At 43.3% G+C, this 24,063-nt stretch overlaps 3 protein-coding genes across 6 annotated transcripts; 1 reads left to right on the top strand and 2 right to left on the bottom strand.

Moving 5' to 3' along the window:
* Window positions 1-205: 205 nt before the first annotated feature.
* LOC108628562 (cationic amino acid transporter 4) lies at window positions 206-3,352 on the bottom strand. The gene is made up of 9 exons (XM_018030563.2): window positions 3,223-3,352; window positions 2,822-2,972; window positions 2,355-2,603; window positions 1,934-2,281; window positions 1,600-1,846; window positions 1,114-1,513; window positions 802-1,030; window positions 567-728; window positions 206-478 (listed from the first exon to the last, which is right to left on the bottom strand). The coding sequence occupies exons 2-9, from the start codon at window positions 2,961-2,963 to the stop codon at window positions 297-299; spliced, it is 1,959 nt and encodes a 652-aa protein (XP_017886052.1). The 5' UTR covers window positions 2,964-2,972; window positions 3,223-3,352; the 3' UTR covers window positions 206-296.
* A 516-nt stretch (window positions 3,353-3,868) lies between these two features.
* Window positions 3,869-7,853, top strand: LOC108628557 (ATP-dependent RNA helicase DDX42). Of its 3 annotated transcripts, none has more exons than XM_018030552.2 (10): window positions 3,869-4,007; window positions 4,524-4,751; window positions 4,826-5,098; window positions 5,308-5,848; window positions 5,917-6,145; window positions 6,369-6,643; window positions 6,718-6,868; window positions 6,944-7,290; window positions 7,360-7,488; window positions 7,556-7,853. In XM_018030552.2, the coding sequence occupies exons 2-10, from the start codon at window positions 4,537-4,539 to the stop codon at window positions 7,730-7,732; spliced, it is 2,337 nt and encodes a 778-aa protein (XP_017886041.1). In that variant the 5' UTR covers window positions 3,869-4,007; window positions 4,524-4,536; the 3' UTR covers window positions 7,733-7,853. The 3 variants fall into 3 exon arrangements, with proteins under 3 accessions (XP_017886041.1, XP_017886042.1, XP_026672367.1); XM_018030553.2 differs by having other exon boundaries at window positions 4,527-4,751; window positions 7,556-7,732; XM_026816566.1 differs by lacking the exon at window positions 3,869-4,007 and adding an exon at window positions 4,014-4,289 and having other exon boundaries at window positions 7,556-7,732.
* An 86-nt stretch (window positions 7,854-7,939) lies between these two features.
* On the bottom strand, window positions 7,940-22,074 carry LOC108628624 (putative serine/threonine-protein kinase MARK-A). 2 transcript variants are annotated; one of them, XM_018030690.2, is made up of 8 exons: window positions 21,550-22,074; window positions 21,042-21,480; window positions 18,655-18,867; window positions 18,452-18,590; window positions 13,107-13,233; window positions 11,704-11,752; window positions 11,452-11,631; window positions 7,940-11,364 (listed from the first exon to the last, which is right to left on the bottom strand). In XM_018030690.2, exons 2-8 carry the CDS (start codon window positions 21,335-21,337, stop codon window positions 8,793-8,795), a joined length of 3,576 nt encoding a protein of 1,191 aa, XP_017886179.1. In that variant the 5' UTR covers window positions 21,338-21,480; window positions 21,550-22,074; the 3' UTR covers window positions 7,940-8,792. The 2 variants fall into 2 exon arrangements, with proteins under 2 accessions (XP_017886179.1, XP_017886177.1); XM_018030688.2 differs by having other exon boundaries at window positions 21,042-21,461.
* Window positions 22,075-24,063: the final 1,989 nt, after the last annotated feature.

Here is a 24,063-nt window from a genome sequence, read left to right as displayed (position 1 = left end):
ATGTGTAGTATAACAATTTATCAAAAATTAATTAACGTTAGTCGCTAATGAAACACAGTCTTGCTTATTTTTAAGTCCCTCCAACATCCAGTGTCTTGATATTTCTTAACAAAGTGTCGTTTTATGTATTGGTATTATTTACAAAGTTCTCTCACGCTTTAATTTCGATTTCAAATAGTACGCATGTAAGAAAACAACGATTAGATGAACTCTAACTCTTCTACATAATATAATTTACTTACATTTCCCATCGATTGGCATGCTTTATTATACAATTCCGTTGAACCTTTACACTCCTAGTGCACGAAATCTTCTTCATTCAAGATCGGAACTTTATCGTTTTTCTTGTTCACCCGTAACGTGGCACCCCATTTTGCACCCCGACCAGCTTCCGATGTCGCCATCAAAATCGAATACGAATTCGGACTCGATGCTTCTTTGCTGTAGTGAATTCCGTACAGAAAGTATATTAACATGCCTGTAACAAAGAAAAGACAAATTAAAAGGAACGTGGATGCTTCAGTGGTTACGTAAAGCATGACAAACAAGATTATCCGTTCACCTACCGATTACCATCCATACGAGGAATCGGAACCATGTTAGAAAAGATAAGCGGCAAATAAGTCCTATGTTGAACAAAATGCTGAGCGCTGGTACTAAAGGCACCATGGGTACGCGGAATTTGCCAGTCGGAGGATTCTGTTGATGCGCACCGATAACGAGCAGGCCTAAGATCGTTCTCGATTAGTTTAGAAACGTACGTAATATTAAAACAGTTGTCTGTTTAAAAAATAAACTTACTTCCAACCAATACCAGAACAACGATTACCAGGACTAAATAGTCCCACCATGATGGTACGATGTACGCTTGGGATATCAATAATAATGAAAGATAAAGGGAAATACAACCAGCTGCGTACATTGCTACCGCGCCGGTCACTGCATCTCCTGGTTTGCAATTGCCCAAGAAGTTACCCAACCAAACGTACCGTGGTTTAAGTTTACCAGTACCTTCGCTCAAATCGAGGAGCTGTAAAGGATGTAAAAGTTACAAAAGCGACAGTGAACGATGTAACTTGATATTGCTTTGTTCTCTTCCACGAATGAAATCACCTCGGATTCTGCAGATATAACGCTATTGCAATCGCTGTTGGAATCGGGTCCCTCGGTGGGAGGTGACGTTACACTACTGGGTGTACCAGCATTCGACGGTGGTGGTGTATTCTTTTCAGGGCGATATCTTAGAACGATTATGCTCGCTGAAACTATAGTATAGGCCAGGAATGTGCCGATAGACATGAATTCGACTAGATATTGAAGATCGAAGAGTAAAGCGATTAAGGCACTGAGGGCACCGCTGATTGCCAAGTTGAGGACCGGAACTTGGGTGCGTTCGTTGATATGGCCCAGAAATCCGAAAAGCAGACCATCGTTCGCCATCGCGTACATTGTTCGAGGCAATGCGAAAAGAGATCCGAAAAGGGTTGTCGTCATTCCGCACAAAGCTCCAACACTGTGCGCACGTAACGCGCAATAAGTTATTCCAGTAAAGGTATCACATCGAAGATAGACGAGAATTATTTGTAAGGTTCTCCTGACCTTATCGCGTATTTAGCCCACGGTACTCCCCTCGAGGCAAAAGCTTCGGGAAGGGCTGCTGCGGGTTTGATGTCCCAATACGGCACCACTAAAGTTAAAGCGGCGCCAACCAACACGTATCCGACGGTTACCATTGCCATCGAAACTAATGTCGCTCGCGGTATGCTTTTCATAGGTTCGCGTGCTTCTTCACCGGAAGTTGCGATTGAGTCGAATCCCACGTACGCGTAAAAGCATGGTGCCGCGCCTATTTGTGAGTTAGAGGAAGGTAAATAAAAAAGTTGATTTTGTGGCGAATAAATACATGTATACGGAGCATAGAGTATTTGAGTACCTGCCAGCACCCCTCCCATGCCGTAAGGCAGGAATCCTCCGTTTTCGCTACTCCAGTTAGAAATTCTCGCGTAGAAAAATCCTAGACCGATCACCAAAGCCATCACGCATAAGTTGACGATGGTGAGTAAAGAGTTAACCATTGCCGAGCATTTAACGCCCAATGCTAATAGCATCGCGTAAGCCAGGCACAATCCAGCGGCTAGGAAATCTGGGACAGATCCAAGCCCGTAATACATCAAGTCTCCCATGGTACCCCCGTGCGTTATTTGTCGCGTGTAATTGCTGATTGCACCTCCTGCCAATGAATCGACGTATCCGCTCCAGGCCCTGGCCACGGATGCCGCGCCTATTCCCGGATTGTAAAATATTCTTGAGTTTTATGCGGCAAAACAGACGTAGTCCATAAAAATCAACATTACCAATCATATGTTCTAATATAATATTCCATCCAATTACGAAAGCCCAGAATTCTCCGACCGTAACATATGTATAAATGTAAGCGCTCCCAGCTTTTGGTATCCGCGCCCCGAATTCAGCGTAACTCAGCGCTGCTAATAAAGAAGCTACACCAGCTATCAGAAAACTCAATATTACGCCTGGACCAGCTAAATTGTGAGCGACCATTCCGGTTAAAACGTAAATTCCAGCGCCAACCATATGTCCCACGCCTGCAAGGTAATCATGACCGCGGTCATGCACAAAAGTCATAAAACACCGCGAGAATTTTAAGTGCGGTGCACATTAAGTGGGAAACGAGATACCATTTTTGCGGAGATGCGGTTAACATTTCTCCGATTCAGGGACTACTTTATCGGAATTGCGATATCGCGAGTAGCGACCGTGCATGTACTTATGATTCAAATGGCACCAAAGAGGATATACTTGCCGAGCAGCGTGATGTCGAATGTGGAGAGACATCGTTTCATTCGAGTTTCAAGTATATCACCTTTAAACTTCTTTGTGCGATTCATTTTGTTGTGCAAGCCGGACATAACGTGACCAAGGATCATCCGACGAACCGAAGGCATTTCGTCCGCCTTAAAATAAATTATTGTTGCAAATATTTTTATAACAAACAAAGAATGTTGGGATATGTTTTCTTCCACACAAACTGCAACGCATTTTACAAGTTTAATTAGTTTCACGTTTACGACTCATTCAATGAACAAATTGCTAACAATCTACTGATAAAGAATGCATTTGAGAATGGATATTCGCTTTGACAAGCGCACAATATTAATTGATTGATTTAGGGAATAATTTCTCTACTTACACGAGGCTACTTACGTTCGTATTTGAGATTATTCGATATCAGATCGCTCAGGATGGAAATCCAAACTGTGACGGGAAAGAGAGCACGACAGACTCTAAAATCTACGAAGAAGTTGTATGGCGCCTCCGCCAACACGCAGACTCGGATGTTCGATCGATTCAGCGGTGATAAAATTATTTATGTCACTCCATGACGGGAGTATGAATGAAGATCATCTTAATCGAAATTTATGAAATATTAAACGCGCTTTAAGAAAACGTGCCCTGCAGTCCATCTTCATTTCTAATCAACATACGGAAATTGCTTCCGTTTCTGATTTATCTGATGATCCTTCCGCAATTCAGCTCTATAAAACTTGTTATTGATATTTTACAATCAAGTTATGCTAATTTTCTAACGCGTTAACAAGACGCAATTAATTATGGTCTATTATATTTGAATGTATATACCGATGAATAAAGAAGTAAGAAAATGGTACCAAATAGAATTATGTTCTTATAGTTTCAAGGATTATAATAAACAATAAAATAGTTGGTATAATGTCAATGATAGTATCAAAGGTTGCTTAAATAAGATGTAGAAGTTGCGCAATGTATTTTATTATATCTATTTATTAAAAGAATGAGTTCTACATGAATCATTCATCGGAGGACAGTGCCATTTGGAACAGCGATGGCTTCACATGGAGGCAGCACCGTCCAAGTTGTTGCAGTATGTAACTTTACCGTTCGATATTCGGAGTATTTGAAGTCGCATTTCGTTAAATGTGAAATAACTCGTTGAAGGAGATTTGCGCAAGGTAGATCAATCTCACGTAATGCTCTTAAAATATCAGCTGAACAGTGAAACAGTGTTCCTTTGAAAATTGTACCTGCCTCAAAGTTATGCGTTAAATTTGTGGATTCTAACAATGTTCTAACCTCTTCCTCTGCTTTCAAATACAAACAATAATTGTTATCGTTAGACAAAATCATTTGATATTGTAGATATGATATTACATTGATATTAAACATATTCTCATGTTTTTCACAATTATTTTGCTGTTGTAATAAGCTAGCATCATAGACTGCATAAAATACATGTATGTGTGTTTCTATCATGATTCAGAATTTATCAACATTATAGTTTTTTTGATAGTATCATCTCTTAATTTGTAAGAATTGTAACATTTTGCTTGCATTACATTTAAATATCTATAGTTGTATCAGAAAATAGGTCAACTAATAACAACTTGTGAAGATAATAAAATATGCCTGGACTATTGACTTTTTTAGTGTAAAATTAGAATATATAAATTAAAATAATTACATTTTAGCAGACAAATAAACATGAGTTACCATCGTGGAGGGGGAAATAAGCCAAAAGGCTTTGGGTTTGCTGGCTTTCAAATGACTGGTACAAAGAGAGCTGGTTCTAATATACCACCACCTCCACCAAATTCTACCCTAAGTAAACAGGGATATCATACTATGAATTCTATCACTGAGAATGCCTTATCTGCATGTTGGGGAATGCCAAAAAAGCGTAGTAAAACTGAAGAAGAGTGAGTAGATAAGTGAGAATGAAAGATACAGAGATACAGAGAGAACAGATGGTAAAGGTAACATGTAAAATTAGATATTTTGAGGATGACGATGATCCTCCACCATTTTCCTTGGAGTATATCCCAGCACCTGGATCACCAACAAATGATTGGATGAAGAAATCAGCACCTAAAGTGGATAGCGATAGCGAAGAGGATCCCCTGGATGCGTTTATGGCTGGCATAGATGCAGAAGTTAAAAAGAATACCTATGAATCACAACTTGCTGAAGATGAACGAAAAGAAGAAAAGACTAAGGGATTCAGAGCGGATATTGATGGCGAAGACGACGAAGAGAGTTATTATAGGTAAGGTACTATTAATTCTATTGAAAATACAACATTTAGCAGCAAAAGACTAGTATAAAATTCGAATTAATCGATTCCATATAGAAATAGAAAATCAATTAAATTCTGTGACCTGGTATTACATTTGAATGTGCATAAGAGAAGGACACAAGAGAGAATTGTATCTTTCGGGAAATACAATTGTAATATCAAACTTATCGTTTAAAAAGGTACATGGAAGAGAATCCAACTGCGGGTTTGCTACAAGAGGAATCTGACCAAGAAATCGAATACGACGAGGATGGCAATCCTATTGCACCTCCGAAAAAGAAAGATATTGATCCGTTGCCACCTATAGACCATAGCGAGATACAATACGAGCCGTTCGAGAAAAACTTTTATAACGTTCACGATGAGATTGCTAGTTTAAGTAAACAACAGATCGATGATTTGAGAAAAACTTTGGGAATTAAAGTGTCCGGCCCGTCACCTCCTAATCCAGTTACTAGTTTCGCTCATTTCGGTTTTGACGATCCGTTAATAAAAGCAATTAGAAAAAATGAGTACACGCAACCGACACCTATTCAAGCTCAAGCTGTTCCTGCTGCGTTGAGCGGCAGGGATATAATAGGTATAGCAAAAACCGGAAGCGGTAAAACGGCAGCCTTCATTTGGCCGATGTTGGTTCATATTATGGATCAAAGAGAATTAAAAGCAGGCGACGGGCCTATCGGTTTAATTCTTGCCCCGACACGAGAATTATCTCAACAGGTATTTATCGCGTTAAGGTAATCTGTGGCATATGCCCAATTGCAACCAACACGCTTGCATATTCGTAGATTTATCAAGAAGCGAGAAAGTTTGGCAAAGTGTATAATATTCAAGTGTGTTGCTGCTACGGCGGTGGCAGTAAATGGGAACAAAGTAAAGCATTGGAAGGAGGTGCAGAAATAGTAGTCGCAACACCAGGCAGAATGATAGATTTAGTTAAAATGAAAGCGACAAATTTGACTAGAGTATCTTTTCTAGTATTGGACGAAGCTGATAGGATGTTTGATATGGGTTTCGGTAAGCATATGCTGTGAAAAGTGTTATGCAGAATTGGAAAATTAGGTAGCATTATCAAATATGAGCTTAATTTGTATAAGACCGTTTACTATTATAAAATACTCCAGTCTTTTAATATGTAGTAGCTAATTTTCCGACCCTGCACCGTATAAAACTTGAATTAGTTATATACGCAATCGCCGAGTAACTATTTTCAGTTTCTTATCGCTCTGCTCCATTTCAGAGCCGCAAGTGCGTTCTATATGCAACCACGTAAGGCCAGACAGGCAAACGTTGTTGTTCAGCGCAACTTTTAAAAAGAGGGTAGAGAAACTAGCCAGGGATGTTTTAACGGATCCGGTTAGAATAGTCCAAGGGGACGTCGGTGAAGCCAACACCGATGTCACTCAGCACGTGATAGTATTTAATAATAATCCAACCGGGAAATGGACTTGGCTATTACAAAACTTAGTTGAATTTTTAAGCGCTGGTAGCTTGTTAATATTCGTAACCAAAAAGGTCGGCAATTATATTCATACTTAAGCAAATTAATCGAAAAAAAGAGTTTTGTTAAAATATTATTTTCTATCCAGCTCAATGCGGAAGAACTCGCTAACAATCTTAAATTAAAAGAATTCGATGTAATGCTTTTACACGGTGACATGGATCAACTTGGAAGAAACAAAGTAATAACTGCTTTTAAGAAAAAGGAAGTCAGTACTTTGGTTGCTACTGACGTTGCCGGTAATTATCGCTTTAGCGTGGTATCGAGTCCGCGTCGTATGACGTTCTTTTGAAACTCGTTTTAATTTCTTGTAGCTCGAGGCTTAGACATTCCACATATCAGAACTGTCGTTAATTATGATGTCGCGCGAGATATCGACACTCATACTCACAGGATAGGTAGAACAGGTCGAGCTGGCGAGAAAGGTACAGCATATACCCTTGTCACAGAAAAAGACAAAGAGTTCGCAGGCCACCTAGTTCGAAATTTGGAAGGTGCGAATCAAGAAGTACCAAAGAGTCTTATGGATCTAGCAATGCAAAGTGCTTGGTTCCGGAAATCACGATTCAAAGGCGGAAAAGGCAAGAGTTTGAATGTCGGAGGAGCTGGACTTGGTTTTAGGGGAAGACCAGAAGCTTCCTCGGCTTCCTCGACGTCCTCGGTATGCATCTATTAAAATTTCCATACGATTTTAACATAACGTTCCAAATATCGTTGCATTTTTGTTTAGAGCGGTGGTTCCTCATCGCAAGGATCGAAAGATATAAGCGAGGTTGTCAAAAAGTTAGAAAGACACGGGCCTGGTAGCGATCGATTATCAGCTATGAAAGCCGCGTTTCGCAGTCAGTACAATTCTCAGGTCAGTTTTGTTTTGTTCCAAGTATGTAAATCGAATTGCAGTTGGAAAAATGAGAATTTTGTTACAGTTTCGGGCATCATCGGATCACACGTGGGAGCAAACTATCACGCGGCCTTCGGTAATAATGCCACCACCACCACCTGTACCCCCGAAACCAAATACAGAACAATCGAAGACTCAGGAAAATCAAGCCTCGAATACGGGAGGGGAAAGAAAGCGAGTGAGAAAGAGTCGATGGGAATAAGTGACATGAGAGTCACGAGAAACTGCGATTATTTTGTGTATATTAACATTATTATCGCTGATAATATGCGAGCGATAATATTGACTTGTTTTATATTATAATAAAATTTAATTTTACCAAACGTATGCCTATGTAATTGAAATTCACCTTCTTTTATTCAAAACATTTCTATCCTTGATTTTCTTGTTTAAAATGAAAGTACACAAGTTATTTAACGGGTAAGTCTTTATTGAGATGTCTTCGATACAAGATTCAATACCAAAATCATTTAAAATTTAAACGAAGTAGCATGTTGCTATACCGATTTTAATAAAACACCTACAAGTACTACAATATAATTGAGTTGTCATTCTTGATTTACCAATTGCGTCATGATTGAACTACTTACGATTAGACGTTAGGTAGAAGATAATCAGTAAAGGCAGAAATTGTATCGTAAAAAGATAATCTCGTATGTGAGCAATTTTTTTTAATGCAGTATTCAATTGCGCATTTTATATACAGATTAAGCTCAGCTTTCTACTACTTAATTCCTCTTTAATTTCAATTTCAAATCGACTACACCGATACTTCCTTTTCCGTTCGCTGAAGATTACCATTTTTTGGTTGAAATTAGTCGCTTCATCTCATGGCATCCACGTGTCTATCGAAACTACGCACTTCGAAAAAAAAGTAGCTGTCGAGAATCGCTCAATATGGAGATTAATTCAAGGATAAGACTATGACGATCAATCACGTTCAATCGCCTTGTTTGATTGCGCGACGCCCAAGTGGGATGTTAATGACAGATTACTGTTTCTCATTCAAGAGACAATTTGATGACACACGCTTGCAAATCATTTGTCCGTCAGTTTGGTCCAGTCTAAAGGCAAGACTACTATGGCGAGTCTCGTGCATTGTGGTTCGTAGAAGTATTTCAGAAATAAAGTTGCCAGTCAACAGTCAATCAAAGAGTAGACAAATTTATATCGTACATTCCGTTCGACTTTTCCGGCCTGAGTCACTGTAATTAGGTAGGGCCTAGTTGTAGATTCAGTCTTCGTAAAATAGAAGTCTATTTTTACGGATTGATGTATTGCGGCATGGCAGGACTGCTCTTTCTTCTAATCTTCTCGTTCTGTTGCAATCCGTTCAATTGGCTAACAGGCTTTCTGTTCGCGTCGTTATTTTTGCTAAATTTCTCCATCGCTCTACTGTATGATCCGGTACAGACTCTACCCCAAAGCCTTTTGTCTTCTGTATATTGTTTGTGTCTTCCCTCGCTCGAAGTTCGTTGAACTTCGTTTTTTCTTCGAGTTTTGCTTGAGTCTTCTTTCTCCAAAGACGCGCTCGAGGTAGTGTTCTGTACATCCTCCCAGGAAGTATTCGCGTCCGAATGCACACTGGATGGTGTGGGGCAGCTGCTTTCACTAGACAAGGAGGAAGACCTCACGAAAGAAGGTGGAACTATTAATTTCATTTTATGATCTTCTTCCTCTTTGGGATTGATCGCGAGTGTAGAAGGTGGCTCGCTTCGGGCCCGTTCGTTCTTCTCATGATTATCGTATGGCAAACTGTCGTTTAAAATTATTTTGGTAATGGATGTCCTCTTCCTCAAATTTTCCAAGTTTTCCTTTGGAGTGTTCTGAAAACTGTCTACCCTTTGCAAAATATCCTTTAAATTTACATTGGCACATTCTGTATTATACGTTGGCTTGGGTCGATCTGTCTTCTGCATTTTCGAGTTCGCTTTACCATTCACAATCATAGAAGCGGTTTTCTTAATTGAGTCTTGAGAGTCGTCTTTAATATGGCACGCAGGTTCAGAATATATATAGTTTGGCAGTCTTTCTTTCTGGCGAGTAGAAGTCATCATTGTGTTCGATATCGTTTTTGCAAGCTCGTCATTCGTTGCCTCCACTGCATTCATCTTAGCTTCTTTGACGCATCGCTTATATTTTTCATCTATTGTCGTATCAATATTATTTTGAACCACGTTTTCCTCAAAAACAGGATCTCCATTAATTTCGATGGGTGGTAAACTCGACCACTGATCAGAAGATTGCTGTACCTGCTGTTCCTCCTTTTCTTCCTTCGCAATTTCACTGTTTTTCTCTTCGTCATTCGCAGTGACGTCGTTAAACTCATCCTCATCTTCGTTACCGGAGTCGACAAAGTTTTTCAAGATCCCTTCATTTTTCTCATTTTTCTTTCTCAATTTTTCCCAGTTCTTTCGCGGCTTGTAGCTTGTCTTCCGCCTGACGATTTTGCTCTCAGTGATGTTAATATCCGGTATGAAGAGCCGCAAAGCCTTCGTTCCCGTCGGGAAAGTGACTTCATTGACTCTCTTCTCGGTCATAATCGCCTCCAAACTGGTCTTAGAGGCGACCTCCTGGTGCTTATTAAACGCGGACACAAGCTGTGCGACTGTATATTTTGGCTCCTCGTTTTCGGATTCCGTTGATCGGTCCTCTTTGTCATCAGACGTCCCTGAGTTATTTGAATGGCTTGAAGCATCGGAGTGCTGTCGTTCGCAGGGTCGTTTCCCAGATATGAGATTCAGTTCCGTCTCACGATTTATCGGTGTTTCATCTGAGTCCTCAGTCAACGTGTCCGATTCGATTGATTTTAGTGAATCTAAATTCTCTTCTGATTCGGAAGCTCGTGTCCTCGACACTTCCAAATTGTTTGTAATTTCGTTCCTCAACTGTACATCGAATGTTTGATTATTAACTTCGTTCGCGTTTATCTCCAACTGTGGCACTTTTGCCTCGGTGTTGCATTTATCTTCTTCGACGTTCCTTTTAGTTTCGATTGAACTTGTAATATCATCGTAAGATACGCGATCATTGATATCACACGTGACTGCAACCGATGCATTCGGTTCGCTCGACGCATCGATTTCAGCACCTAATCGCTTGAAAATGGGTAGCATATCCTCGGTTTTTGCTCGTTGGTAGCTGTTCTTTCTACGTCTAAGGCACTCGAGGCTTCTGTATATGTTCAAAACCCCTTGGGACTTTGACAACGATCTCAGCCCGTACAGTTTCTCGCGCGACTTGCTAATTACAGGATTTATTGTCATACGCGGTTGCAACGAAATCGAGGTTGCCGAGGAGTTTCCGTTGAGCAAACAAGCCTGTGACTGAATTCGATTCAGGCTTCGTATTCTAGACAGGAGTCCTCGGCTGAGGCCATGATTCAAATTTGCCTGCGATCTACTCTGTGCCCGACTCAGCAAGCCCTGCGTCTGTTCTTTGTTCAGCAAACAACTCTGACTCGCGCAGCTCAAGTTGGTCCTGGACGAGTTCAAGCTCGTCCGAGAATTGGCCGGACTTGGAAAGTCTTCGCTACCCTCGAGGCTGGATCGGCTTCTAGTGAGACGGTGACTCAGGCACATCTCGCTTTGACTCAGCGAACAATCTTGCAAGCTGTGATCGCTATGATTCGATTCGTGTACGTCGCTCGAGAGATTCGCTTGGCTGCTAGCCTGACTTAAAAGCGCCGCTCTTCTTAGATTCTCCCGGCTGACAACCCTCTCAAGTAGTACTTCCCTCGATTTCGATAGGTATCTTCTGAGATGCGGCGACGCTTGTGTAGGTGCGCCGCGTAGCCAATCGTGACGCAGGCATTGTTTCGCGGTCATTCGTGCACTGGAACATAAATGCGGCCTTTCTTGTATCGAACATATTTAACGAAAACCAACATTTCATCATTATACGAATGCTTTTGTAGCGCACCTTGGGTCCAGCACCAAAAGCTTGGCAACGAAATCCTTTGCCTGCGCCGAAATATCGCCGAATAATTCCTCGGGAAAATCTACTTCGCCTAAGGATATGTTCTGAAAGGTTTCTTGATCGGTTTCGCCACCGAAAGGAGAGAATCCCGTTAAAAGAACATACGTGGTTACGCCCAGAGACCTATAACGATTAAATCACTCTTACCTCGAATCGTTTACTTCAAACAAGTTCATAACTTTCTTCTTTACGTACCACATATCAGCGGCCAATGTGATAGGATCATAGTGGAGAATTTCTGGTGCTGAAACAAACAAAAATCATCGAATTCGCGGATGTTATTTGACTGAATGTTTTCATTTTAATTCGTGATGTCATCTAGCAGTATCGTTTACTACGTGTATAAACGAAAATTAGTTGCGGCACCGTGCCGTGGGCGTTGATGATGAAAGGTGTGTCTACGTTCTAAACTCTAAACGATAATCAAATTACCAGTAGCCAGAGATTTTGCTGTACGACGTCATTAAAAATTTTTATCACGATTATTACAGTCATTTTTTAAGGTACCGCGAGGTTTGCGAAGTTCCCGTAGAGAGATTTTATTAGCCGACTTCTCTCCCGCGGGTAATGCGCCGAGATACGATCACGGCGGACCGTCCCTGTTCATTTCAAGAAACGTCAAGCTCGATTAAGATATTCAAAACGATACGGGCTAGTTTTATTATTCGACGAATCGATACGATCAACGGGATTAATAGCGCACATCAATTATGTCGTTAACTATGCAGCCTACGACCGAGAGCGTCTCGTTGAATAAATTCCATGCGCTCTATTCTGCGACATAACATTGTACTCGAGCGAAGCTTATGCATAGAGCGGCGCGACGGTGAGAACAAAGAGACCGAGTTATGCTTCGGTTCTAATTAAAAATGCATGTGCATTTTAATAATTCATGACGGTCCAAGACGAAGCTCGATTCAAATGTGACCAACTGTAAATTGCATGAGCAATTAAAATTTATGATAATAATCTCTAACGTCCATTCGTTCGTAAGGGTTCCTATAAAAGTTCACGCCGATGCAGACCGCGTCGTGCCGACTGATGAAATAGGATTCGAATAACTGTTCTTTCTCGATCTCACGCAGAAACGTCAATGCCGATCATCAATGCCTGAAAATAACCAGGCTCGAAGCACCGACCGCAATTAGCCGTAGCGTTTCCGCGCGTCCCACACCGATCGTCGTTGATACGCGTTTATTAAAAAAAAAACAACACCGACAACCTCGATCGCTAACGTGTCAATTAATAACGATTATATTTGCGATCTTACTCCGATCGTCAATTAGCATGAGGCCAGGATATTGATTGGCAGCAATTAACCAGTAACCGAGAGCAAAGTGCCGACGCATCTGTTTACCTGTGCAGGCTCGCGGCGAACTTGCGACATAAAGTAACAAGCGTGATGCATTATGCAGAAACTGATAAACACGGTCATTTATACTTTCCAACAGGTTGAAAATTCGGTAAGATGCGAAAAATGAATGGGACCTCGTTTATCCGTAAGTATCCTAATGTTTTCTTATTGGCATACCGAGAGATCGTCCGCGATAAAACCATATAAACGGGAGGAAGCCGTTCGAAGAAAAACGATTGCTTACCCACGTAATCCGGTGTCCCGAGAATCTCACGAACCTCCGTCCCTTCTAAGATCACTCTCGAGATCTCGAAGTCGCACAGTTTCACGTCGCACTGTGGGAAACTGCCCATCATTACCAAATTCTGGGGCTGTAACATAAAGCATCAATAACGAATGTATCATTCAGATTCACTCGTATACCTAAAGGGTATCAATTAGTGATCATTAATTGAGTCGTTAATCTCGACCAAGGCTCTTCTTTCCGCGTTTAATTGAATTTCGGTCGTAAATTATTCGTAAATGACGCAAACACGGCGGATCGGTGTACTTGTAAATGTCGGCAGCGAACGAAAGATAGGCTCGTTAATACTTTTTTATGTTACCGGTTGTCGCGTAATGACATTCAATTATAAACAAGTTTGAGCATTGTTCCACCGATGTTTGACATGTTATCGACGCGTCTGACCTCATTCGGATCGGGAAAACTGCATGTATTATATGTATGTTCATTTTGTGCATACTAATGGCAACATGCGGCACAGCTTTATTTAAGTTCATCGATTAAAGATGAGCGATTGTTTATTCTGGTTTCAAATTGCCCTATGAATTCATTAGGAAAATGGTTTGCTCATTGGCGTATCTATCAGCTATGCCCATTCCCGTATTTCCGCCACGGATTTTGCAAATTCTCGATGATTTACGTGATTGATAAAGGCTCTCGAGAGACTTTGGTTCATGCAAATGAGATTGCTTTAAAAATCACCGCCAATTAATCTTGAGATGATCGTGTTGTCGAATATCGTTTCAATCCATGTTATGTGTTGTCGTGTTCAATCCTGTTCCGGCAATGACTTCCTTTTGGCAGAACATTTCATGTTTGCATTCCGTTACAATGAATAAAAAAACGGCTGTCATATCGATACTATTTTATTTTAATCATTCCTTCCTCGCTTACTTATGAAAGGTCTCTTCGCTCCACATGAATCGTAGAAGTCTAGAAAAGGAAAGGAAGAAACCGCGGTAGAGAAAGCCACGTGCGACTACATACAGTGTGGCTCGTGAGTCGCGCTTCATCGAGGAGAACATCGTGATCATTTACATAAACATGGTAGATGCTGTTACGATAAATTCAAGAGCGCACACGGGGAATAGAATGGAATATTAAGTTTCCCGGTGAACAAGCGCGATCTAGAGTGCGATCTTCGCTGCGTAGCCTGCAACGCGGACGTGATTTTTTTCAAACCGGCGAGGAGCGGAGAGGAGGGGCTTTTGTACGCGTTTTATTTTCGCGCTGCGAGAACCACGTAAGAACGCAGCAGCCCATATTCGATCGAGAGTCATCCCGTGGAGCCCAGATTTCTTAACGGCTGGTTCTTCGCGTTTCCTTATACATGTGTGTCACCTGTTGCGAATTTCCAGTCTAACAAGTACATGATCGTTACGCTGCTCACGCCCGATGATCGATCCACACTCGAATCTCTCTGTTCGTTGTGCGATCTACAAAATATGGATTACGTAAGCGGTTCTCACAGGGACACCGCTGTAGAATCTTCCTGGCTTAAACGTCTAGGTCCTTGGAAACGTGATCGCGTGGGCGAATTTGAATATTCAAAGTTCCTCTCGGTAGTCCCGATACATGCGGCTGATAAATAATGACAAAAGACGTAAAATTATCTTCGAACTGTATTATACGCAATTGTGAGAACATTAGCTAGTTTATATTTTGTGCTTTAGGTGTAATGTAGAAGGAGCAATTTTGTTTTTAATCAATTTTACCTAATCTCTTTTCTTTCTCCTTAGCTCTACCTCAATATGAAAAATTGGAAAAAATTTTATGAGACATCTTTAGTAGAGACTGTAGCATTTACACAAATGATCAGTACAATAACATTAATCTGAAGGCTCCTGTAGACTGAAGATTATAAAAAGTTGTTTGTAATGTACGTTATGTTCCGAAATTCAAGGGGATCAAGACGTTACTAGTCAGACACGACTCGCGAGTGAAATCATCCAGTAGCAATAAATCTAATCATGTCCTCGAAACCTTTGAGCCAACCTCTCGTTGATCGACCTCTCTCTTATTTTGGACGACAAAATCGGACGAAGCACGTTTCAGATGGATGTCACCAAATCCTACGTGAATCTCTCATGATTCGTCTTTTACCGATTCAAGTAATTTCGACGTGGGATGATATTATGCGTGTAGAGAACAGTTTGGATTTTGGCCCCCATATAAACATAGACAAATACATATAAGATGAGCGATGTGCACGTGAATCCACAATCCAATGAGTTAAACGTAGGCACACAAGATATTGGTCATGGTAAATAAATATTTATTCAATGCCGATTTGTTCGAAGAGTTTCACTTTACGCTGTTAATTCGGTTTTTCTCTCTGGTCTTGAGCTCTGTTAATTAAATTAGAAACGTGAATGATGCGTGGCCTAATTAAACATCCAGGATTGCCCTTTTCAGCGTGATCGAAACGAGCCAAGGCGTTTGATTAAATTTTCTCTCCTCCTCCGTTCTTTCTTGCAAGTGTCGCGAGACACCCAGAGGTGCTCTAGTTACGGTGAACAGGTTACCAGCACGCTCGTATCTACGCGTGAACAGAGCCAGTGATTCATCGAGTGCAAACTACTCTGAGCTAACCAGAATGCGATTATTCATTTAAGCTGGGAACGTGGGAGCTGGGAACGCGATTCATTGCTTGTCCGCGGTTTCTCTCGAAAATCGACTGACTCGCTCTAACTTTCCTGATCGTAGACAAGTTATCTTTCTGGGTAAACGAGATCCAGGAAACTCTGCCGCCTGCTGTAACGCAACTGTCCCCTATCCAGCGTCACGCGATTCCTTCCTTTCTCTTTCACGAGAATTTCGCGAGTTATCAGCAGTTACTCCAGTTATGGCGCCCAGACATAGATATCGAGCGAAATAGGAACCAGGTGTGATTCACCGACGCAGCCAGGGCGTGGTCGCTGCTCCGCGAAGAGCGTGGGGTCTTACTGCGCTCTGTTTTTCCTCCTGAATTGTATCACGACAAGATTCACATTGTATAAGTTACAGGCTTCTTCCTTGCAGATTGGGTCGGATGCTGATTATGAAATTGATTTCGAATCAATTTTTTTCGTTTCGAGGTCTCCGGTCGATGAAGAGAAAAGCGATCGAGACCGATCGCTTTTTGCCAGACGGTGTATCGCCTACGGTGCAGTCTGCGTCGGGAGACAATGTAATTGCATCGATTCGGCGGTGCACACACAGAGGTGCACACTGCACAGCTGGTACGTACATACATGCACGCACATACACGTACAATTGCCGGCACGGCAACGGCAATGCAATACATCGGGCGTCCCGCGTCTCCTCTCCCTTTGATACGCGCCCTGCTATATCCAAATACGGTAGTCGGGTGTTTATGGAGCGCGGGAATAATGTAAGTATCGTGCGGCGCACGCAACAATACTTTCGGTTCGGCTCGCAAACTCGTGAATCGTGTATCACGGATCGCGCGAGATCACCAACGTGTTCGAGAATTTCCACTGGTCAAGGTTGTCCATCGCCGCGCCCTCCGTTTCTCCCATCGTGTCGTGATCATTATAATCTAAAGTTTCTCCGTTGGAAACGAATTTAATCGCGAAAATGCACCGCATTCGTTGAAGGACTCGAATTTTTAACTCTCTCGCTCTTGTCATACGGCACACGAACGAGATATTGCATTCTTGAAATTATTATGCAATCTATAATGCACTGCGACGTATATTTGTATTTTTGAGTATCTGGCGAACATCTTTTTCTCAAGTACAAAAGTTATTTTAACACGATCTGTTTGTTTTACCTTTAATAATAGAATTCGTTACTAAAAAATAATTCAGGAATAAAAGGGTTTAGTTGTGCGAATAGTTCCGACTATTTGTTACATTTCGTAATTTCATTATTCGTCACATAAATTTCAGAACATTAATTTAAATGGCGCAGAATGTTTTTAAAATTGTGTTACACCGTGTTCCCTCGAACCTGCAGGCCCGAGTATTGTATTTTGTCACGCGTAGGGCGTAAAAGTGCGAATCGCGTGATAATCGAATCGCGAAGGTTAACTGAATACATAACCAGCGTGATTCGAGGCGAAAGATCAGGATTTACGTCGCCGATAAAATTCGACACACGCTACGTCCGAATCCATACGTAAAACATCCAAGCCGGTACGGCACAGCGATGCGTCGCGCGACGCCTTGGTGGAGGATGTTGTTCCGTAGTAAAGGCTCGACGACCTTTCGCGAATTTCTCGCGAGGATAACGAGAAGAGATCCTTTTATCCATGGTGACCCCGTCGCGGATCGAGTCGTATTTTATTGCAACTACCGCCCCCCCCCTTCACCGTCCTCTCGCACTTTGTTCGTTGAAACAAAAGCTTGCGCGTTACACGGAGGGTGTTTCGCGGATGCAAGCCGACGAGCTTGCTGAGCGAATTTAGCATCGAACTCTTAATTACGCTGACGCGATTCTTTACGAGCTTTGTTGATTCGCGTAAAAATCATTGGAGCGAAGTTCGCGGAGGTATACAACGAGACCGGGTCGTTAAGAAAGACGATCGCCTCGGCCAGTGATTCCCGCGACAAGCTGAAAATACACGGCGCACGGGCTTTATTCGACGACATGCGGCGCGCTCTCGCCGTGTACAGAACATTTTTTCCGTACACGCCGGCTAAAAGGCGCTTACGTTTCCGCGATTGCTGAAATAAAACGTGCCCGTATGTATCGAGAGGACGCAATAAATTGCTCGGGAACGAGCCGGGAACAGGGCCGGCATTCGGGCTTTCGTTTTGCAGTCGTGTCCGAGTCCCAACGACTTTTTTCGTCTCGGGAGGAGCCTAACCAGCCCAGCGTGTGTGACTCTCCTTTGTTCATTGCGAACACATAAAAAGCAATTGCAATTTGTTTGCCGGCCGTTTATCACGGAATCGCCTTGCTCCCATCGCGACGCGACTCCGATCGCAATTAGAGCTGCCTTTCTGGTGGCCAAAGAACGATGCAAAAAATTCCCTTTTTCGCCGTGTCACGACGTCTAAATTGCATGTCCACCTGCGTGGATGTGGAAAACGTCCGGACACGTTGAAAATCGAGCAAATTGGATCTTGGCAAACGTTTCAGTCATTCGTCGGAAATTCTTTCGCGACACATCACGCTGTGGACTTTGATAAGCATGGAACGATTTTGGTTTTGACACGCGGCGCGAGCAATAGGAAATAGTCGGAACTATCCGGTGACGCGACGTCGACGCGACGGCGGCGCGAGCGAACTCGGTTCCGGGATCCGGATACACGAGAAGCGTGACAAGTTTGCTTCGACCTTTTATGGGTCGAACTTACCTTGATGTCCAAATGGGCGATATTTCTCTCGTGGAGGTAGGCAAGTCCTTCTACTAGCTGCCGCACAAAGTGTACCACGTCACCTTCGAGGGGCACCAAATCACCGTCAATAAGCGTTTGCAGATCTCCACCAGGAGCACTGAAAAGTTTCAAAGTTTATTGCTGCGACGACACCCATCACGAATGCGGTCGACGTTACTCACTATTCCATCACGAGAATAATTTCCTTCGGCGTCTCGTACACGTCGTGCAACCGAACGACCCGGTGCGATTGCGAGCAGAGGGACAGCAGAGCGATCTCGTGTCTCAGTTCAGCGCTACAGTCCGCGTTAAATCGGTTTCTCGAGGAGTACTTTGCGGCATAGAGGATGCCGGTCGACCGAGATCGGCACCGATACACTTTCGCCCATTGTCCGCTGTCGAAACAATGTCGGTTAATACCTAATCCTTTTTCTTTCATAATTTAACAATAAATCAGTAGTTCGGTGTGAGACGAAGGGAGCTGGACCGGAGATTCCAGCGTGCGTCGCTTATAGAGTTCACCAGTCATGTAAAATGCGAAAGCAGACGCGAAAATTTCGTTTGGCCATCAGGCGGATTTTTACGATCGTCGTGGAGGATTCCGAGCGTCTCTCTGTTCGACAAGGTCGACGCCGCGGCGCCTTGCAAGGCTGCGCGCGTATAGCTCGATGCAACGCGATGCTGCGAACCCGCGCGCTTTTACGCGTCTTTATATCGCGCGCGGTAAACTTATTGCGCAAACGTCCCACGCGAGTGGACCAACGTCTCCGTCGCCACTCGAAACTTTCCCACTGACCAATGTTCTCGAACAATCGAGTCAGGAAGGGGACACGACCTGCCATGATCGATTACCGCGCTAGGCAAAAGTTTTCACCGGCCGTCCCGGAAGCGTGCAACGCGACTCGTAAATTCGCGGGGGGAAAGTAGATGCCCTTGCGCGGCAATCGCCGAATCCTCGTTCCTCCGCCGGTCCCCAATTTCACCGCGACGTCCTTTAATCGGGACAGATAAGAGCGACAGTCGTAACGAGCATCTGATAGTGGGTGCAATTAACTTTAATCGTTTCCAATTTGAACGCGCCGTACTGGCAAGCCTCGATTTTCCAGGCCCCTCACCCTTGGTCCCGGTGCAATTTTTGCTCGCCGCTCGCCATGGTTTCAAGGCTCGTTTCTAAAAGTAATTACATACCAGGTGTGCGCAGCTTCTCGCGCTCTTTCGCGATACTGAATCGCAATCATGCTCACTGAATCACCGGGATACGAACGGATCGGGGCAGGATCGTGCTATATACGGTAGAAGCAGTCCGCGTTATTCCGACAGACGGGACGATCAAAGTGTCCACGATGATTAAAGACCGGAGTCTCGATAATCGTAGGAAGATTGGATTTTAGCACCATTCGACGTGACGTGAGGCGACTCGACGCGACGTCCCGTACGCGTGATGAGAACTCGATGGAGGAAGCTGTCGTCGCTGCTGATCGAACCGTTGAAATTCCGGCCTCGTCTCCGTCCGCGAGTTAATTTATGAAAATTTATTGCCGCCATTCTCCTGACCATTTTTTATTTCAACAGCAATTAACGTCGACGTCGAGTTGTCGTGGATTAACATTCGTTGTTTCGCGCGCCACACCATCCCGTAACCGAGTACTTGTTCTTTTTTGCAAGAGACATCCGCTTGCCTTTCGCGTCGCGATTGATTTAGCCGATGGACGTATTTAATTTCTAACGAGACTACCGAGAAGGAACTCGAGTATTTTATTATTTAAAAATTACGAATTCGAAACGAGATCGAGTCCGAGAATGCAACATTTCATCGAGTATACGCTCGGTATTGCGAAATCTGTTGCAGCCGTTGAGAGCGATCCGCTTCATTAAGAATGCAGAGTCACGGGGAGCGATTACTGCCGATATCGAGTAATCGAATGGATTATCGATGAACGTTGACAGTAGGTTACGTCGGTCGTTTAAGCTTTCATTAACATATCCGACAAATAAAGAACGTGGTAAAGTTCACCGCTCGTTTCTCGTGTCTCTTCAACGAAAACTAATACAAATTTGAATTAACGATCGGTAGGTGTCGATTGCGATGGAAAATTACGATCGTTGTTAACGATCCGGCCGACGCAATCTTATTTTTATGACGATTGCATCTGGAGCGAGTCGTTACGTCTCCAACGGAATTAACATATTATCGCTTTCGGTTGCTCCATTTCAAGCGCACACCATTTTGTCTCGAGCCGAGAGCTCGAGTATCACTGGCTACCGAATGATCTCCAGTTCAATTTGGTGACGATTACTCAGAAATTCTCTTATTATACGACCAGACGTTATTTAAAAAGGATCATTGAAAAGCCACGTATTTCCTGTTACTTTTGTTGTCAAGTCGCATTACTTGTTTTTCTACACTTACGATACAATCGTAGAATTAATTCAAGATCAGTGTATGCAATATCTGTATGAGTAGACAAACATTGTACGCGCGTAATAAGCTACGGATCCGTCACTGTCAAACGGTTAATTTATTCGTTTACGGAGATGTTACAGATAAGTACCATGAAGAAAGTCTTACTTGGCAAACGGCTTTGGATCGATCTCGTAATGTTCCGTGATGGGTCCTGTCTTAACCACTCTGGCCAGCTGTGTCTCTTGAACGAGAACCAACCCTTCCTTCACGTGTTTCTCGCTCCACTGCACTCTGCACCTTCCCCTGCATCGTTCCTCGTTCCCAGTCCTGTCGCCTCCTCGTTTCGCTTTCGCATTCGCGCATTTCCCCGACGATGCCTGCAAGCTTCGTCGTTGAGGCCGCGGTGACGTCTTCCTCGTGGACGACATCGTCGGTGACTGATGGTTTGGTTGATAGATCATACTGTTAGCGAAGCTGCACTTCGTATTCTCGAGACGTTGTTCAATGAACGCGATCGAGCATAACGATAGAACCCGTTCGTGGACTTATCAAAGATACTCTTCAGTTCGAGGGCATCGAGCAGAACTGGAACAGACCGGGTTCGCTAAAAACAAAATGGTCCAACGCACTGGTCGGAAATCTGATCAGATCGACCTTCCTGTACTCGACGTACCTGCGCTCAATTTCCCAATCACCGAAAACAGTCTCCGAACGATCCAACTTTTATGCTTTCAGTGTCACTGACAATTAAATGAGGAACAAGAACTCGCGGAAGTATACACACTGGCAGCGGGGCGTCAAAAGCTCAGCGAGCAGACGAGAGCATCGCTGGTCGAGAAGTTCGAATTCGATTCGACGGAAGACAACTGCGGCGATGTTCGCATCTCGAAGAAAGCGACAGTGTCGGCCGTTCCAACGAGAGATCGCGAGCTTGACGGTCGAGCGCCGCGGCTGAAACTGGCCACGAGTTGCCGAGAGACCACAAGCTTCGTTTCAGCTCATTTCTTTTTTACCGCGGACTCGCTGGACCATAGACTAACCGTTCCTCTCTTTCCCACGAACCGTCCTTCCTCCTTTGCTCGCTCGTCTCCAGCCTCTTCGTGCCGCCCGCTCCGATCCGATCCGACGAACAAACTTCGTCTCGCGGATCTTTTCTCTCCTGTCCCACTCCTTCCTCGAGTGGACACCAGCGTAGTTGTCGTTGCTACTGCTCCTGCTGCTTTTAGTGCTGTTTACGCTATGATGCCGCTGCTCCGGTATACGCCAGGTCTCCGACGGAGGTGGAATCCGGTACTGATGGTAGACATAACCAGCTGGTACATTATGTCTGGACCTAAGTTGTACTTCTTGAGAGCGAGAGAAAATTCTTTCTGAACATCTTCCCAAAATCCTTTCCTTCTCGGATATCTGACTGTAGCTTTTGTACACAATTATTCTTAGAAGTTAGAAGGTCGTTTTGTTTACGTTGATTATAAAATCCTTCTATTATTTCTGATTATCTTACATAATACTCGACGGCAAATGAAGATGCTAATTCATTTATTCATGACAAGAGATATACGTCGAACGATGAAAAGAGGAAGCTCGTTTTGCTCGCAGGTCGTTGAATCCTTTTACAAGATTGAACATTTGGCTGTTTACACAAGGGTCCGGTACAAAGCACGGTAGTGAAACGCGGTATAAGCATGATCGTAATAGCGTTAATATGTTAATGAACGCGTGGGGGTTTCGCCTTCGAGATTTCCATGTCCGATTATATCGCTTCTTGGAAACGAGTCGAGGTGTCGATCTCGATTCCAATAGAGTACAAAGCTCCATCATATTTCTCTTTACTTTAACGTCGTCGTACAATTAAACTTTCTGGTATTTGTCTGAGTAAGAACCAGAATTTTTTAATAACTGTTCGTAACAGGAGTTCCTTGTCGAGGCTTCTTGTTCATGGTAGAGGAAAGATTCAGCGTTTGATAGCTGCCGCTATTGAAAAAAAAAAGACAAGGATTCATGATCCCACACCGAAAGGGTGTACGCAAAGGTCTTTCCTGGTCGAGTCTTCGCTAAGGAGAAATCGATTAACGAGCCGGTCCAAGGAGTCTAATCAATCTATACTGTATACTGTCACGTTAGATATCTCAACCGAATAGTATTTCTCACTTTGTTCTTTGTTTGTTCTCCGTCAATTTTCCGTCACGTTTCTATTACGCAGCGGGACACGCGCTCGTCACGTCTACGTGGAACTTAATTCTACCTGCGAGTACTCCACAAGGAAAACGTACGTGCGAGTATCCACGAAAGTGGTGACAAGCAATTAGTACCGACAATTAGCAACGACGTGTTCGGTCGCGATCGTGTCAAGGATAATTGCTCGCTTATCCGTCGCTCGTCTACTTTCAATGACGAATTCGCATGCATTTTTTTTTTGCGGGCTCCCTCGGTGGCGTTCGCCTTCGACGCGAGAAAGAAAATGTTTTTTCACGCGCATCTGGATTCTCGCAGGATCTTCCTTCGAGCCTACCAAATATCTGATTGTGAATCAATAACGTAAATGAGAGAAGTAAAGCACATAGAATTAGGATCTCCAAATATTATAGTGTGAATATTTTTGCATATCACGTGCATTTTGTACTTTTTTGATTGTTTAATAAATGATCGTTAGACGAAATTCATTTTAATTGACGTGAATCCTGTTTCGTATCGCACAGGTGATCATTGCTCTCCTGTCAGCGTTGCAATAATATCGTCAGCGGTAGAGAGAATCGGCTCGCATGTTCGTGGCGTTACCCCTTGGCGAGTTGATAGGTCGCATCAATAGAATTATACATATTTCCAATTCGATAGCCGGCTTTCGATCGGCGATCTCGCTGAGAAGCTCCATTTATGGGCTAAGCCAGCAGGCGAGAGCGCGAACCCGAGGTCGTGTCTCTTCACGTTCGGATCGAACGAAATCAATTATCCGACGACGCGATTCGACGTGACGTTTGCCGGGGCTCAGCTTAATGATTTCTGTTTATAGGTTTACCGGCAGGTGCAATAAATTCAACCGACGCGTCATTGTCAGTAGCCTGATGGCTCGTTTATTCGCGGCAACGTCCTCGATTGCGCTGCATTTCGCGACAATCAAATCGGTACGTCTCACTCTTATACATACAGCGGAAAGATTAAAGGCAGCTTCTTCCATATCCCCTTCGAG

The sequence above is a fragment of the Ceratina calcarata genome, unplaced genomic scaffold (genome assembly GCF_001652005.2).
Source record: "Ceratina calcarata isolate Rehan_Ccalc_2016 unplaced genomic scaffold, ASM165200v1 scaffold53, whole genome shotgun sequence".
In the NCBI taxonomy this organism is placed as follows: Eukaryota; Metazoa; Arthropoda; class Insecta; order Hymenoptera; family Apidae; genus Ceratina; species Ceratina calcarata.
Note: the sequence above shows the minus strand (reverse complement) of the source record. Positions and strands in the feature narration are given on the sequence as shown.